General features: G+C 43.0%; 2 protein-coding genes across 2 annotated transcripts in view; one reads left to right on the top strand and one right to left on the bottom strand.

Moving 5' to 3' along the window:
• Positions 1-10,168, bottom strand: part of CAAP1 (caspase activity and apoptosis inhibitor 1) — a 22,038-nt gene extending 11,870 nt beyond the window's left edge. Inside the window, exons 1-3 of the mRNA XM_018568347.1 lie at positions 9,943-10,168; positions 7,074-7,280; positions 3,665-3,749 (exon numbers count right to left, since the gene is read on the bottom strand). Coding sequence (XP_018423849.1) covers positions 3,665-3,749; positions 7,074-7,280; positions 9,943-10,056 — 406 coding nt within the window. The 5' untranslated portion in view covers positions 10,057-10,168. The remainder of the gene's footprint in view (positions 1-3,664; positions 3,750-7,073; positions 7,281-9,942) is intronic.
• Positions 10,169-10,970: 802 nt separating this feature from the next.
• GEMIN7 (gem nuclear organelle associated protein 7) lies at positions 10,971-15,235 on the top strand. Its single transcript, XM_018568348.1, has 2 exons — positions 10,971-11,058; positions 14,846-15,235. Exons 1-2 carry the CDS (start codon positions 11,041-11,043, stop codon positions 15,197-15,199), a joined length of 372 nt encoding a protein of 123 aa, XP_018423850.1. The 5' UTR covers positions 10,971-11,040; the 3' UTR covers positions 15,200-15,235.
• The last annotated feature ends 874 nt before the right edge of the window (positions 15,236-16,109 follow it).

Genomic DNA, 16,109 nt, shown 5'->3' with positions numbered 1-16,109 from the left:
GAGAAATAAAATGTAAAAAAGTAAAAAAATAAAATGTGATAAAAAAAAAAAAACTACAACAAAAAATTCAAACCAACCCTGCAACCTCCGCTATCTGGTTTGCATTCTCCATGGGGGAACTGGCCTTGGGGCAGCAGACAGGGCAAATCCGGTTCTGGATATAGTAGACAATCCGTGTCTCTGTGTATTATCTATCTAAATGTATTTCACTCTATAAAAGAGTATACACTTATACCCCAGTGGTATACACTGAGTGGCCAGATTATTATGACCACCTGACGTTTGTAGGCAAATTAGCTATAATTTCGCGCTGAAGTTGCTAGAGGGCCAGACCATTATAAATAGGGAAGCAGGTTGTTTACCACGACAGTAGAAGTGATTTTTTTTCTGAAGATATGGGTAAACAACGCGATTTAACAGCCTTTGAACGTGGGATGATTGTTGGCGCTCGGAGCCATGGAGCGAGTATCAGCAAAACAGCAGAATTCGTTAAATGTTCAAGAGCAGCTGTTGTTAAAGTGTTTAAAGACTGGACTGTCAGCCGAAAATCTGGGTCTGAACGTGCGAATTGTGGCCGTCAGCGACTAGTCAATGTTAGGGCAGAACGGAGAGTGGCAAGACTGGTACAAGACAACAGAAGAGCAACAGTGCATCAAATTACTGCAGATCTTAATCAGGGATCCTCTCAAATGATCTCTGAACGCACTGTTCGCCGTACACTGCATCGTATGGGATATGGAAGCCGAAGGCCTGTTCGAACACCTTTGCTGTCTGCAGTTAACAAGATAAAACGTCTCCAATTCGCACAGGAACACAAGGATTGGACAGTCGAGCATTGGAAAAAAGTAATGTGGTCCGATGAATCACGTTTCCAGTTGCATCATGCAGATGGCAGAGTGAGAATTTGGCGGGAACAGCATGAAAGCATGCACCTCACATGCATGAGTACAACCCTTCAAGCTGGTGAGGGCAGTGTTATGGTTTGGGGCATGTTTTCTTGGCATGATTTCGGCCCTTTAATTGGTGTGGAAGAACGTCTGAATAGCACAACATACCAAAGTGTTGTTGCTGATCAAGTTCCTCCTATCATGTGGATGGCTATCCCAATGGAGATGGCTTCTTCCAACAAGACAATGCGCCATGCCACGGTGCTCGTATTGTGCAGGAGTGGTTTCAAGAACATGAGGGAGAATTTACCTTGCCTAGGTGGCCCCCCAATCACCAGCTCTCAATCCAATTGAGCATTTGTGGGACGAAGTTGAAAGAGCCATCAGGCAGCTGGTTCCACAACCATCAAATCTCACAGAACTGGACAGTGCTATTCATCAGGCATGGTGTCAGATTCCTCGCATCACCTTTCAACATCTCGTGGAGTCAATGCCAAGAAGAATCGCCGCAGTATTGAAGGAAAAAGGTGGCCCAACGAAGTACTGATGGGGTGGTCATAATAATCTTGGCACTCAGTGTATCATACCATGAGATTATAAACTGCGGAAGTGTACTGACTTCTATGTGTAACTTAAAACAATCTGACTTTTTTTTTTGGCCAGTGTGAATATGTGTTAGTATACAAACCAAGCAAATTTGCAAACAAACCCCATATAATTAGTATCACCTAAAGTGTATGATGAACACAAACACAGTGCTCACCTTCTCTGCGATCTATCACTTATGATTGCATATCATTGAATGTAATGAAATACATTAAATGTGCCCCTATATATCAAAGTCCCTTGCATGTATTTACCTCATGTGTGTCCACTTCCATGCTTTCTGATGCCATGGCGGCTCCGCCATGGCGTCTGCCTGAAATATGCCCCACACAGTTATGAAGCCACCCAATCCCACATCTAGGGGGCAGGGCATCCCTCATGACGTGGGACATTACCTTAAGATGTGCAAAAGCCCGCACATGCGCAAAAGACATACATCTTGGAGAACTAACCACAGATCTTCTGTGGATGTAGGCTGCCTCAAATCTTTCTGTCCCTTTATGTAATCCCAGACAGACTCCATGATGTTGAGATCAGGGCTCTGTGGGGACCAAACTATCACTTCCAGGACTCCTTGTTCTTTTTTACGCTGAAGATAGTTCCTAATAGGCTGTATGTTTGGGGTCGGTGTCCTGCTGCAGAATAAACTGGGGCCAAACACACGCCTCCCTGATGGTATGGCATGATGGATAAGTATCTGCTTGTATTTCTCAGCATTAAGGACACCATTGATCCTGACCAAATCTCCAACTCCATTGGTAGAAATGCAGCCCCAGACTTGCAAGGAACCACCACCATGCCTCACTGTTGCCTGCAGACGCTCATTATTGTACCGCTCTCCAGCCCTTTGGTGAACAAACTGCCTCCTGCTACAGCCAAATATCACCACTGGCCACTTTTGTCCATTTCAACGCAGGCCAGCTAAGCAGCTGCAGACACTCATCCTTCTGGACGTGGGAGAGACATGTCTTATATACGCCAACCATGCATGCATGGTTGTGCGATCATTTTTTTCCCAATGAACCCACTGCAGGAGCCTCCATTGTGATGGAAAAAAATTAGGTTGCACACCCCCAATGGCAGTGCAATCCTAATTAATTCAGTCAAATGTACTTTATTTCACTGCAGATAAAGTTTATACATGTAATGCTTGAATGTAACGTAACTAAAGCTGGCCATACACCTATAGATTATCTGCAGATTTTCTATGGTCAAATTCCCCCATCTATGATAAACTGTGCGATGGAGGAATCTCCCGCTAGGGCCAAGCTTCCGTATCTTGCTAGTCAGCCCCGCTGGCTCTCAAAACACCTGATCAATGCCTGCATCCAATCAGATTGTTCAAGTATTTTGACAGCCAGCGGGGCCGACTAGCAAGGTGCTGAAGCTTGGCCCAGTGGGAGTCCTCAATCCACACAGTTTAGCGTAGATATAGGAGTCTGTTGTACTTTTTCCATCTGACCATAGGAAATCTGCAGATAATCTATAGATGTATGGCCAGCTTAAGTCCACTTGAGCCATTTATAATAGACCCCTAATGTCTTCATAAAGATAATCTGTCAATATTAAGCTATAACATAGGGGAGCTTTCTAGATCTTTATGTGATCGCAAGAAAGCAAAGTGTAAAAACAAACAAACAAAAAACAACAATAAAAAGTGTGACACATGTCAGGTATCATCATTCACGTCAGAGTGAGAGCAATCATTCTAAGGCCATTATTAACAGAGTAACGCTAATTTCTGATACCAAAGTCTATCAGAGTTTCACGGGTGCACGCAATTTGCAGGCTTGACAAGTTGGGTATCTAATTACTTGCCGCAACGTCATCTTTTATATTTTACCAAAAAATAAATATTGTGTTTCTGTGCACTAAAATAATTTGAATGCATTTTTACTGAAAATTTGGGTTTGATAAACTGTTGTGCTAATCACATAAAGACAATTGCTACTACCACCATTTTTCCCATGGGCTCTGCTTTCAGAAATAATGTGATTGTGTGGGTCTTTAAGCTATTATCAGGCCTAAAATGTGCATTTTACCACATGTACAAAAAAAAAAAAGGTTAAGCAGTAGGTACAGTTTGTTAACTGCATGGACCCCTACTATTACCAACTGGTGAAAAAATACATATCTACAGTATAATTATGCAATAATGCTTTTCTGCTTACCTTGTAGAATTCTGAGCAAATTTTCATTAGTTTCAATTTCCACTTGCTCCTGGCACAGTCGCTTGATTTCATCAAGAGGTAAATCCTGGTAAATAAAGGTTTCAGTCAAAAAAAAAAAATCATAGTTTATACAAACTTTTGGCATGTAAACATTAACAAAAAATCACCACTCTCTGCGGGGAGAGAACCAGGAGCTGATTGATTAGTGGCATGTGATCGCTCAGCTCTCAATAGACTTGTTTTGACTTTAGCTACTCATAGCTTACTCAGGACGACTTCTTCTCCTTATCCTGCTGACGAAAAATTAGCTTCAGGGGAGTAAAGGGAAAGTAAGTATGTGTAGGCAGGGGATATCTACGTGAACCTGTTATTTTGCCTGTATGGGCAAAGTCATAGTTTACTTTAGGGAAGTTGCTTAGAATTGTCTGCACATACCCACGTTTAGCTTCTAATGTGAAAACCCAGGGTTCTCAATGTGCAAACACTTACTCACTCAGTAAGGAAGGCAAAGCTGGGCCACATCCCCCTGCAATACAAGCCTCTTTATATATTACAGAGCTTCAGAGCTCTGCATTGAGTGATATAGGGCTAGTGAGACAAGAGTTCCAACTCTGTAGCTGGAAGTAGCCCTGGCATATTGCATAGTAATTGCAACAGGGCACTCCGCATACTAACGTTGCTAAAGACAAGAAGCTCAACTTGCCTGCTTAAAGCTGAACTCAAGGCACAAAATCGTATTTATATATATTCTTCAATAGATACAAAAGATATAAATTTACTTTGCAAGCACCAATTGCCTTTGCAAACTCCGTTATCGCCATATAAAAGTAGTGACAATATCGCTGTGCTGCACATATTCTGCGAAGAGCAGATCTGTAGGAGGGGCCCAGTAGTTCCTACCACTACAGGTTGTCTGTACACTACAGGAAGGGGCAGAGACAAGATCAGTCACCCTGCGCAAGAAAAGAGATCAGCAGTGACTGGTCTTTATTACAGGAAAGCTGTACTGTATCACACACACACACACCTTACAGGCTTGCCCACAGTTTATGCTGTGCTGTAGTGAATTGATGGCTGGCACCATCCATACAATCATAGGCAAACAAGGACACTTTGGTAGGGTGATAAGAAACAGACAAAGCACACCAGGATTCAAGTAAGAATACACGTGTCTTTTGTATTCAGACAATATTTGCTTATCTCGGAGTTAAGCTTTAAGGTTCTTGTGTTACCTGAATATTGTGACCCGTTTGCGAGAAATCACCTTATAGATTGTTTATTTAAACTGACCATATAGGAGAAAACACATTGCCAGCTTTAGAAAGACTGAACTTTGGTGCCCAAGATGAGTTTCAGAATCAATGTGACAATGCAAACAGCTGCATGGTGATATCACTCACAAACACAAACTATAGTCATCCACAATTTCTATTCCAACTCCTTGACATCTAAATCAGTATTGGGCGGATAAGGACTTTTTACTTCCTACAAAAGGATATTTTTCAGTAGATTTATATCTAAGATAGCATTTCTTTTTGGGGAAGCCCTCTTGACATAATACTCTATATAGTCATCAGAATTAGAGCCATGTTCCTCCTCTGACTTGTTTAGCTGTTTGTGTGTGCTGAATGGAGCTTAAGGCCTCATTCACACGTGCCACTTGCATTTTTATGTAATGTGTCCGCTAAATCTGTCAGGCTAGATGCTTTATTTTTATGCTAGATGCTTAACGCGCATATGCTTTTAGATGCATCTGTCCTTTGTAGAAGCCAATGAGATTTCAGCAAATAGACGTGTCCTGCCTTTACATGTGTTTAGAAGCTAAAATTGTTTCCTTGATGCACCTGACTGCATCTAAATGCAAGGTGTGAATGCATCCATTGGAAATCATTAGGATGCATTTATATGCATTTGGAAAACCATTAAAAAGGAGAACTATGAGGTGAGTGCTTTTCACTCACCTCATAGTTCTAGTCGACCTGTGATAATGAGACTGTCACAGGTCGGCTCAGTAGATCGGGAAGTGAGCGAACACATACCGGCGTTCGATCACCTCTCGATCCTGTCACAGCAGAGAGCCGTGACAGGGGAGGGGCTGGATTCCCCCCTCCCCGCTCCGCCAGCGCTGACTGGTGGATCGGACGGGGGAGGGGGCGGGTACATCTGACTCTGCCTCTAGATAGGCAGAGCCAGCTGTCACTCACGAAGCTGGACGGATCCAGACATAATTGTCGGGATCCGCTTCAGCTGTGGCGTCTCAGTATACCGCGAGCTGTAGCTCGCGATATACTGATCTTAGGGTGACGGGAGGACGCTAGTTTGTGTCCTCCCGTTACCCTAGGGAGAACTATGGGGAAAAGCCCTAACCCCATAGTTCTCAATTAAAAACGCATATAAAACACACCAAATTGTACCCTAGTGTGAATGGGGCCTGAAGTGTATTCAAGCCCCAGATTACCAGTCTTTAGCTGTGGTCGTTGTACTAGTTCTCATTTATCAGGCTAAGAACGTTTTGCCAAATACACAAACTACTTGTTCTATAACGTGCTTGTCACTTCTTGTGAGCACAAAGAACCTTATCTTTATTGTTTTAACTGCTAATCTCATCAACCCTCCATGTAACAGAGATGAACAAAAAGGCACATCTGTTAAAAGACCAGACTGTGCGACAATCATGGCTGCCCCCATAAATATAGAAACACTAAATGCAGCCACCGCATCCAAGGACTAGTAAGCTGCAATATCATCATTTTCGTTTGGCTTTAGATACAGGGAATCAAATAACAGTGAGGGGAATTTATCAATGACCTGGTGGAAGCAGATGACTGCAGCTCTTGTCTTCTGTGCTGTAAAGACATTGCGGGGAATTTATCAAAAGTGGAGCAGCTAAAATCTGGAGCAGTTGTGCATGGCAATCAATCAGCTTCTCTCTTTCATTTTCAAATCTTAACTGAAGAGAGAATCTGATTGGTTCTCTTGCACAACTGCTCCAGATTTTAGCTGCTCCAGTTTTGATAAATTCCCCGCAATGTCTTTACAGCACAGAAGAAAAGAGCTGCAGTCATCTGCTTCCACCAGGTCATTGTATTAATCGAACTTAATAATCGGCTAACTAATCGATTTTGAAAATAATCGTTAGCTGCAGCTCTACACGCTTTCGGTGCGAACAAGCCCTGAAGGCGGTAAAAAATATTCATATCAAAAACTGTAACCTTCCATGACTAAGAAAAAGTACATTTTTTTAAATAGTTATTTCTTAGTCCTAAACTTAACAAAAAGGTAAACACTAGGTAAAGGTCTTAATTCTAATGGAGCTATCCCAGACTGAAGTTGTTTCCAGCTATTTAAACCAGATTTTTGGTGTATAGTGTGTTTATTTTGTGAGCTCTAGGATTAATCACCTCCTTACCTTAAGCATATCAGGAAGCATTTTCTTAAGTTTCCGATCGCCAAGGACACGGAAGCAATGCTCCATCATCTCCTTTCTATCAGATATGTAGAAGCTAATAGGCTTAAGAGGCACATTCAGGTCTAGTCCACCTTCTTCTATATCACTCAACTCCTCCACTTCTTCTTCTTCTTTCACCACAGAACATAGAGCAGATGTTTCTGGTTCCTGAGAATAATTAAAAGCATTACAAAGTCATTTCCAACAAAAAATGGGTCTGATGATAAACATTTGTAGCCATTGAGAACAAGATGTTGTAATATTTAATTAAAGAAAAAAAAATGTACCCTTAGACAAAGTGCACCCTAATCTGAATGTAAAAACCGTAAATAAAAAAAAAATGCTGTGTGGTCCCTCCAAAATCCATACCAGACTCTCATCCAAGATAAGAGGTCAAGGTATGGTTTTTAAGGGGAAACCCCAAGCAAAAACACAGAAAAATGGGGTTCACATTCTTCTTCACATCAGATTCTCCCCCTTTCACATTAGAGTTTCCCTTTACATCAAGAGCACACCTTCCCATTTGGAGCCCCTCTTCACACTAGAATTCCCCTTTTTCACATCAGGAGCCCCCCTCCCCCTTTACATTAGAAGCACTCTTCTCATTTGAGGCGTAATGCGAACATTTTGAGGCACCCCTGAGGAAGCCAAAAGGCTGCCATAGAAGTATTTGAGGCTGTAATGCGCAGTTGCAGACAGCAGACGAAGCATTGCAACGCTGGATGTAAATAATAGCGGAAGCGTGCTCATTGAATCTCGGCAAGTACCAATCTGTGGAGAGGGAGGATGCAATCATTTCAGTCAGAGTTGGGGGCAAAAGGGATAAATGCCCTTTGTTTTGGAGGTCAAGCCCTGCCTGCACTGTCTGGCAGAGGTGCGAATTGGCTTACAAAACTTGCTGCACAGAATAACAAACCATATACAGTGTCTATTTCCACTCCATATTTAGCTGCCTCTCTGGGTTCAGCTTGATCATTCATGAGGCTCAAATTCATCAAGCTACAATGATAGCCATATATAACGTAACAACCATCATTTTAGCAGCAATAGGCTCAATACAGTAAACTATAAGTAATGCAACTGATACACTCAACAATAATTTCAGACAATTGATATGGTAAATAACATATATTATAGCTTAGTGAATTAAGGCTGACACACACTTACTATATGTAGGAATGTAGCATAAGTGCATTAGGTTAGTCCATATACACAGGTAAAGCCTGTACATGACAATGCATAAACAGGAGTTTTTCCATACAGATGTGACAGTAAATACAGTAGTTCATAATAACCGCATGCTATTATAGATGTGAATCCAAAGTGCTTGAGTCCTAGTTCTTTGTTGTTATACAATTATAACAACAAAGAAGATGGAGATGTTTATGTCACAGTGGATTAGTGGTTAGCACTTCTGCCTTGCAGCACAGGGCAGTCCCCAGTTCACATCCAGGTCAGGTTACTATCTGCAGGGAGTTTGCATGTTTTCTTTGTGCTTGGGCGGATTTCTTCCGGGTACTTGGATTTCCTACCACACTCCAAAGACATGCTGCAAGGTTAACTTGCTCCTGTCTAAATTGGCCCTTGTATGTATGCAGGGATCCCAACCTGAAAAAAAAATCATTTCAGGAAGGTGCCCTCTTCCCCCCCCCCCCGCCCCCTGCAATGATGGCAGATAGCAAAGAAGCTGATGCTTCCCTTGCTATCTGCTGGTTTTTGTTTTTTTTTTAGTATTCTGACAGCTCCTTCCGTCAATAATAATAAAACACAAAACAAACCCAGCATAGGAATGAGAAGCTAGATTGCTATTGGCTATTTCAATTTGCAATAGCTAATACCAAGCTGACTATTACACCGGCCCTCTGCTGCTGTTGAAATGGATCTGAACGACAACTGGGTTCACACAAGATGTCTGCTGCTGTTTCTAATTATGTCGTTTTCGGTGCACCGGAGAAATCACAAACACAGGATTAAGGTTTATGACGCATCTACTTTATTCAGGGCGGTCTCTCTCCTTTATACACAGATAACAGGAGAGTGTTCGTCACACATATGCCCACCTCTGTTATCTCTAAATGTCTTGTACTATTGGGCAAACTAGAGGGGCTGTTAGTTAAAGTCTTGTGTCTCTCGCTAATTGGTTAGTCAAAGATATCTTCTGCCTGTAGCGTCCTCCCTCGGCATTCCTTTCATGTGTCCTCGGCGCACTCCCGAATACAGGATCCATCTTGGTTACGCATAGCAACGCTAAAAAGCTGAGTAAGGAAAGTCACAAAGCTAGGGAGCAAATGAAACTAATTCAAAACAATTTAAAACATAGAAAAGGACATTTTCTTGATATGATCCATATTCCTTCACACTGTCAATCAGCAAAGGAGGACCTGATGAAGACCTTCCGGTCCACCTCTGCTTATTGACAGCAGCAGTGGGCAGGTGCAATAGCTAGTCTACTATTGGCTATTGCAAATTGAAATAGCTAATCGGAGACTAGCTATTCATTCTTATGCCGTTGTTTTCTTTTTCTCTGACTGACAGCGGCCCCGATGTAAAAAAAAACAAAACAGATGAACGGGAAAGGTTTACTCTGCTAGATCGAGCAGAATAAACCTTTCAGGGAGAAAAAGTTTCTCTCCTAGGTGTCCGGGAGCCGCTATCTTATAGCAGGAGACTCCCGGAACATCCGGGAGAGTTGTGATGTCTGCGTATGTATGTATTTATGTGAGATCGGGACCCTAGATTGTAAGCTCTTTGAGGGCAGGGACCGATGTGAATGTGCAGTATGCGTGCTGCGTAAAATGCCAGCGCTATACGAGTATAAAGGTATAAATACCTGGTGTCTGGGATCTGTAGTCCTCCTCTTCCTCTCAGCCTGGGAACACGTGTCATGAGAACTTGACCTCCTCCTCTTCTTCTTTTCCCTGGAACTTTTCTTCCCACCAGTCATGTCTGCACTGGTGCTCTGCTCGCAGTCTTCCACATAAAGCTGAGAAATGAAAAAAGATCTTTATTTGGCTGGCAGGTAAACAAGTGCTAGCAGTCTCAGAGGAGTGAGCTGTGATCGTGCCTCTGGGGATCAATTATACAGGAAAACAATGATATCCCTATATACTGCACAGCTGTCATTGCATCTCTGCGCTCATTATTTGCTACGAATGGAATAATCACTGCGCATACCTGTCACTACAATTGTAGATATCAGCCACGTTTAATATAGTGTCTAGCAGCCCTTCATGCCCTCTCCCACCACAATAATCCTGATTTAGTGTAAGCAGTTAGATGTCTCTGCTACAAATGATCAACCATTACAGTACCTTATTTAGTGTGTTTATATGAACTCTGCTCCACCACTTCCACCTTTCCTTCTATGATCAAACCACAAGCCCCGCTCTCAGATCAGCTTCCTGTGTTCCAAGCCTCACTCTGATTTCAAGTTAGTCCCTATATTCCGAGCCTCACTTTCAGTTTGGCAGTTATGTGTTAACCAATTATATTTACTAGAGCAGGGTTAGGCCACTGTCTGTTCCGCCTCACAGTCTAGCTGTGGTGAAACTGCAACTCCCATGATGCATCTGTCCCTGGGAGTCATGCCTGGGGCTGTTAGCCCTTAAATGCCTTATGGGATTTGTAGTTTCTGAGTGCTGAGGTTGCCTCCTTCTGTATTAGAGGATACAATTAAAAAAATCTGCAGGATAAAACACATGAAAAAATAAAAATAATTATATATATATTAGTCCGTGTTACTGAATGTCTGTTCTAAGGTATGGACAGGAGGAAGAGTCAGCCTTTAAACACGTGACTTCAATCTGAGAGTGAGGCTTGGGACACATGACAATAATCTGAAAGTGAGGCTTGGATTCCGAGCATGGTTTGAACAAGGAAGTAGGGGGATACAAGATCGACGAAAGGACTGAACGGCGGAAGAGGTGATATGAACACCCTAAATGAGGTACTGTAAAAGACTGAGCATGTATAGCAGGACGATCTAAGCAGCCACACTAGCCTGAGACTGCCCTCACCTACCACTATAAAATACACACGTGTCATTACACATATGTAGATACATTTTGAGGCCACACAGGCCATACCAAGTGAGGGCAAACAATGAATAATGCTTCTATTTATGCATACACCTACAATGTGAGAATACCAACAGTGTGATTCTATATTCTATGGAAACTGAAATGTGGCAACTGCCAATTGACTTTTTGTAAAACCTGTATATGTGTTAACGTGCATGAAAAGTAACAAATAAATAAAATGGGGAGGTATTAGAAGCCCTGTCAGCTTTTTATTGCTATCCCGGAATCCTTTATAGGGATTTCCCCTCACTTCCGGTTACTGTAACAACATTTTACCAGGCAACAAGTGAGGAAAAATCTGTAACAGGGACACGGACATCAATATAAATCTGTCGGGGATTCTAGCCTTCACCTGCCCTCATAAAAGTAGCATTTGTATTTCTTTCTGGGTTGCTTTTTGATATTTTCCCTCACTTCCTGTCTGGTAAAAACACGCCGACCTGAACGTGCACATCCATACAGGTAGGCGGCCTGTGTCCAAGGGTGTGCATCTGTACCTGTACAGATGTGTGAGCTTGGGTCATCTTGTAGCCACGTACCGCCATGCCCTGTCATTGAGTTCTACTGGTGGCTGTATATGGCTACATGCACCAGCTGTCCTTCCTGGGGGCAGGTTTCTGCACAGACATACTGGGGGTGATTTACTAACCTAAACACACGCACGCACCAGGTGTGTGTGATTTTTACACAGCAAAGCGTATTTATCAACCAAAAAGTCTCTATAAGCATGTTTCCACTAATGCCATATATGGAAAAATCATGCACATGATGCATATATAATGCTGCTTCACAGTTTAGACAAAAATGGTTAGCTCATGCATTTACATTCCTGCATTCATCAACGCAAGCAACACAATGTAGAGCTAATTTACACAACATCACCTTGCAAATTCATGCAGGGCTTTGCACAACACACCTGCTGGGTGTGTACACACTACAAACGTGTCTAGATTCCACCCATAGAACATGCTGGGAGGGAACACACTACAGAGGTGTATACTTGTTCGTGGTGTGTTTATAAGGTTAGTAAATCAACCCCACAGTGTGCATGTAAATGAGGCCTAAAGGTCATAGAACTCAGAGCTAAATCCTAATAATTCTATTCCACATCATTCCAGAACATCTTCCACTTTAGGAAAGTGATTGCTTGAAAGTGGAGCTTTGAGCAGAAGAGGATGGGCTAGTACATGTGTGGAATGGTTACAACATATGTGCATATGCATTATACGCATAGTTACTAGAAGTACACACAGGCACCTAGATCTGGGTGTGTGATAGGGCTACTGCAAAGATCATAAAACTTGAAATCCATAGGTCTGAATCTGATTAGTAACTGTGTAGGATGAAAATTAAAGGATCATTAAACTCCTCACACTTTTTGCATATATCTACTGCTAGCAAGCAAAAACATAAAAAAAAGAACCATATAGGTTTAAACTTCCCTGTATCTCGGGCGCGCGCTCCCGCCCAAAGATCTGAAGATTCTCGGGGGCCCGGAAAGGATCATGGAGCGGGGGCATGTGCAGTAGAGATCTTCGGACGGTAGAAGAGGAAAGACACAGTGTAAGTCAATGCACCTGCACCGACTTCGTGGGACAGGAAGAGGCAGGAGTCGACGCTGGATCAGAGACCGTAGATTTCTCCTCTAATCTCACTTTAAGGTCCATTGTTCCCTTTTTTTAATTTTTAATTTCTCAGATTATCACTCATTATGTTTAAGCAGCCATTTTTTCCACTGCTAAATACCTAACTGCCTTTTAAAATGATCACAAATTAAAGGAAACCTGGCAAAATAGACCTTTGAAAGGGGCCTTTGCTGACTTACTTACATTAAATGCATTAACATGTTCCAGGGCTGTCATCTTTATAATTTATGTAAAACTTAGTTACTAACCTGCAACAGGCATTAGTATTATAAATGGTTCCACATCTGATATATACATGCTTGCTCCAGGTCATTGACTCATCACACTAAAGAAAGGATAAGCATGACAGCCCTCAAACATGCACCAGCAGAACAAGTTAGCAATGGTGGCTCTCAAATTCCTGTCCGAAAGGCTACATTGCAGTATGAATACGCAAGACAGTGCCCAAAAGACGTTTCTTCACGTCAACGTTGATGGGGGGGAGAGAAGGGCTGCTGTCCCCCTTGCATGTAAAAAAGGGCGCCGTCCCCCTTTTTCTTTTTTACCTTGCAGTATGGCATCTCTTCATCCTATTCCTAGTTTCCCCATCAATCTACACTTTTTTACTTTTTTACCTGGGTATTTAAAGGAGAACTATGAGGTGAGTGCTTTTCACTCACCTCATAGTTCTAGCCGACCTGTGACAATGAGACTGTCACAGGTCGGCTCAGTAGATCGGGAGGTGAGCGAACATATACCGGCTCTCTGCCGTGACAGGGGGAGGGGCTGGATTCCCCCCTCCCCGATCTGCCAGCGCTGACTGGCGGAACGGACGGGGGAGGGGGCGGGTACAGCTGGCTCTGCCTCTAGATAGGCAGAGCCAGCTGTCACTCATGCAGCTGGGCGGATCTCGACATCGATGTCGGGATCCGCTCCGGCTGCGGCGTCGCGGTATACTGAGCTTAGGGTAACGGGAGGACGCTAGTTTGTGTCCTCCCGTTACCCTAAGGAGAACTATGGGGAAAAGCCCTGACCCCATAGTTCTCCTTTTAAAGGAAACCTGTGCTGAGAAAAATATGAAGGTTGACCTTTGGGCACAGTGATCAAGTGACAGTGTGTGTCTTTGCAAAGCCTACCACCAGCAACAACCCCCCCTCCCCCCCAACTTGTAAGGGGCTACTGCAAACTTGCCAGTGTTTCCAAGTATGGTGGAAACACTGGCAACGCTAGGGCTATATGCTTTCACATAACAAAGGAGGTAATGCCACCACTCCCTCTAAGCACTGTGGGGGATCACTTGAGAGCTTAGTACAGTAAACTCCCTGTTATCTGGCATCCACAGGGATTGGTATATTCCGGATTACTGTAGTTTCTGGTTGCTTGAGAGTTAGTATTACAAATAGGTCTAACTAATGGCATACCCCATACTATACCATAACATAAACTCTGTATTGACTTCATATTAACATTGAAATGCAAGAATCAAAAACAAATTAAGCAAAATAGACGCATGATCGTTTCGAGGAAAATACATGCTGCACATCAGCAGAACAGTGAGTACATATGGGAATTTTTTTCTTCTGGTTAGATGAGAGTTCTGGTTAGTTGAATTCCAAATAACTGGGAGTTTACTGTATAAAATGTTGAGGGGTGGGCTTTAAACACACAATATAATTTTTGCCATAGATTTCCATTGTGTCTTTAACCTCTATCTGAAAATACTGGTTGCCTGACTGTCATAATGTCATAATAATCCAATGGCTTGCTATTGAATGTTCTGTCACTGAATGCTACAAATATGCAGCCACTAAACTTTAAAGTCCTGATCGTCATACTTTTTCCAGTCAGTGATTCAGAACATTTTGACGCCAGAGGATAAGCATGGCAGCCAGGCAACTTCAATTTTCTTTGTTCCCTGTTGCTCCTGTAGTTAGACCACTTGTATTTAGGCATTAGGCTGGCCATAGAATATCACGTCTTTCCTCTTCCATGTACTAATGTTTCTTCCTTTTTTTTTTCTTCTTCCTAGAATCCTCCTCTCCTTCCCCAGGTGCCTGTAATCCGCTTACCTCGGCCGCCGTCTCCTTCAGGCCGTGGATTTGATCCTTCTTCACCGCGGGCCCTGGCCCACCAGGCTCTTGATTCATATCAGAAAATACGTTCCACTCTTCGAGAGTGCTTCCTACGAAGTCTCCTTGCTTCCTCAGGGCTTCCTGTTACCTTCACAATGTACCAACGTGTCACAGTCTGTGCTGGGAAGTTCAATGCCTGTGACATGGAAGCATATAACTTCCAAGTGTCTAAACTGCAGACACCACTAGGGGTGCAAGATGAGGCCTTGATCCGTGGGCCGGACATTATTTCCTATTCCTTTTATATTTAATGGACAGTTGGAGAGCTAACAAAGTTTTACATTCCATTAACACCGTGGATTTATTAAAGGTTTATACAAACAGAACCTGCAGATTGTTATAAAACTCAAAGTTGTTAGATCAAATGACAAGTGGACATTTTAAATAAGGCAATGTGTATATATAACCTGTGAACGGGAAGATACAACCTTGAAGAAAAAAAAAAAGCTGTTTTTCTTCTCATGCCTTTAGGACCTTGGTTCTCAACTGGTGGGTCGTGACCCAAAAGTGGGTCGCGACCTCATGTTCAGTGGAATTCAAAATCCAAAACGTCCCATCGCACTCCTGACCACAAAGAAATTCCCCACACACAGGGCGGGTGCGGCAGTGACAGCAACAGCCTCCACAGGTAACAATGAACAAATGGTAAGTCACTCGCACTCCAATGTAGCTTCCAGTCAATCTATTTATTGACTAAATGGTGCAGCATTTCCATACAAGCGTTTCGGAACCAAAGAGGTCCCTGCTTTCTATTTGCCTGATGAAGGGACCTCTTTGGTTCCGAAACGTTTGTATGGAAATGCTGCACCATTTAGTCAATAGATTGACTGGAAGCTATATTGGAGTGCGAGTGGCTTGCCATTTGCTCATGTTCAGTGGGTCGCCACATGCCTTCCACTTTTCTAGGTGAGAGGCTCCTCTGCCTCCCCCTAGCCCACCATTAAAAATATGCTGCCCGGCGCAGTGTCAGATTGAGGTGGGATGAGATGATGGCTATGGCCGCAAGGGAGCTGCTGTGCTGTGATGGAGCTTCATCCATGCGTGCATTGCTTTTCAGCTCCTTCATGTGTCCTATAGAGGTGCCTGGACTGGGGTGACATTCTGGCTCCCGGCACCTCTACAGGGCATGCAAGGGAGCTGTACAAGCAATGCACATATGGA

The sequence above is a fragment of the Nanorana parkeri genome, unplaced genomic scaffold (assembly GCF_000935625.1).
Source record: "Nanorana parkeri isolate BGI_ZX_2015 unplaced genomic scaffold, ASM93562v1 scaffold1175, whole genome shotgun sequence".
Lineage (NCBI taxonomy): Eukaryota > Metazoa > Chordata > Amphibia > Anura > Dicroglossidae > Nanorana > Nanorana parkeri.
This window is presented reverse-complemented; position numbering and strand designations above follow the sequence as displayed.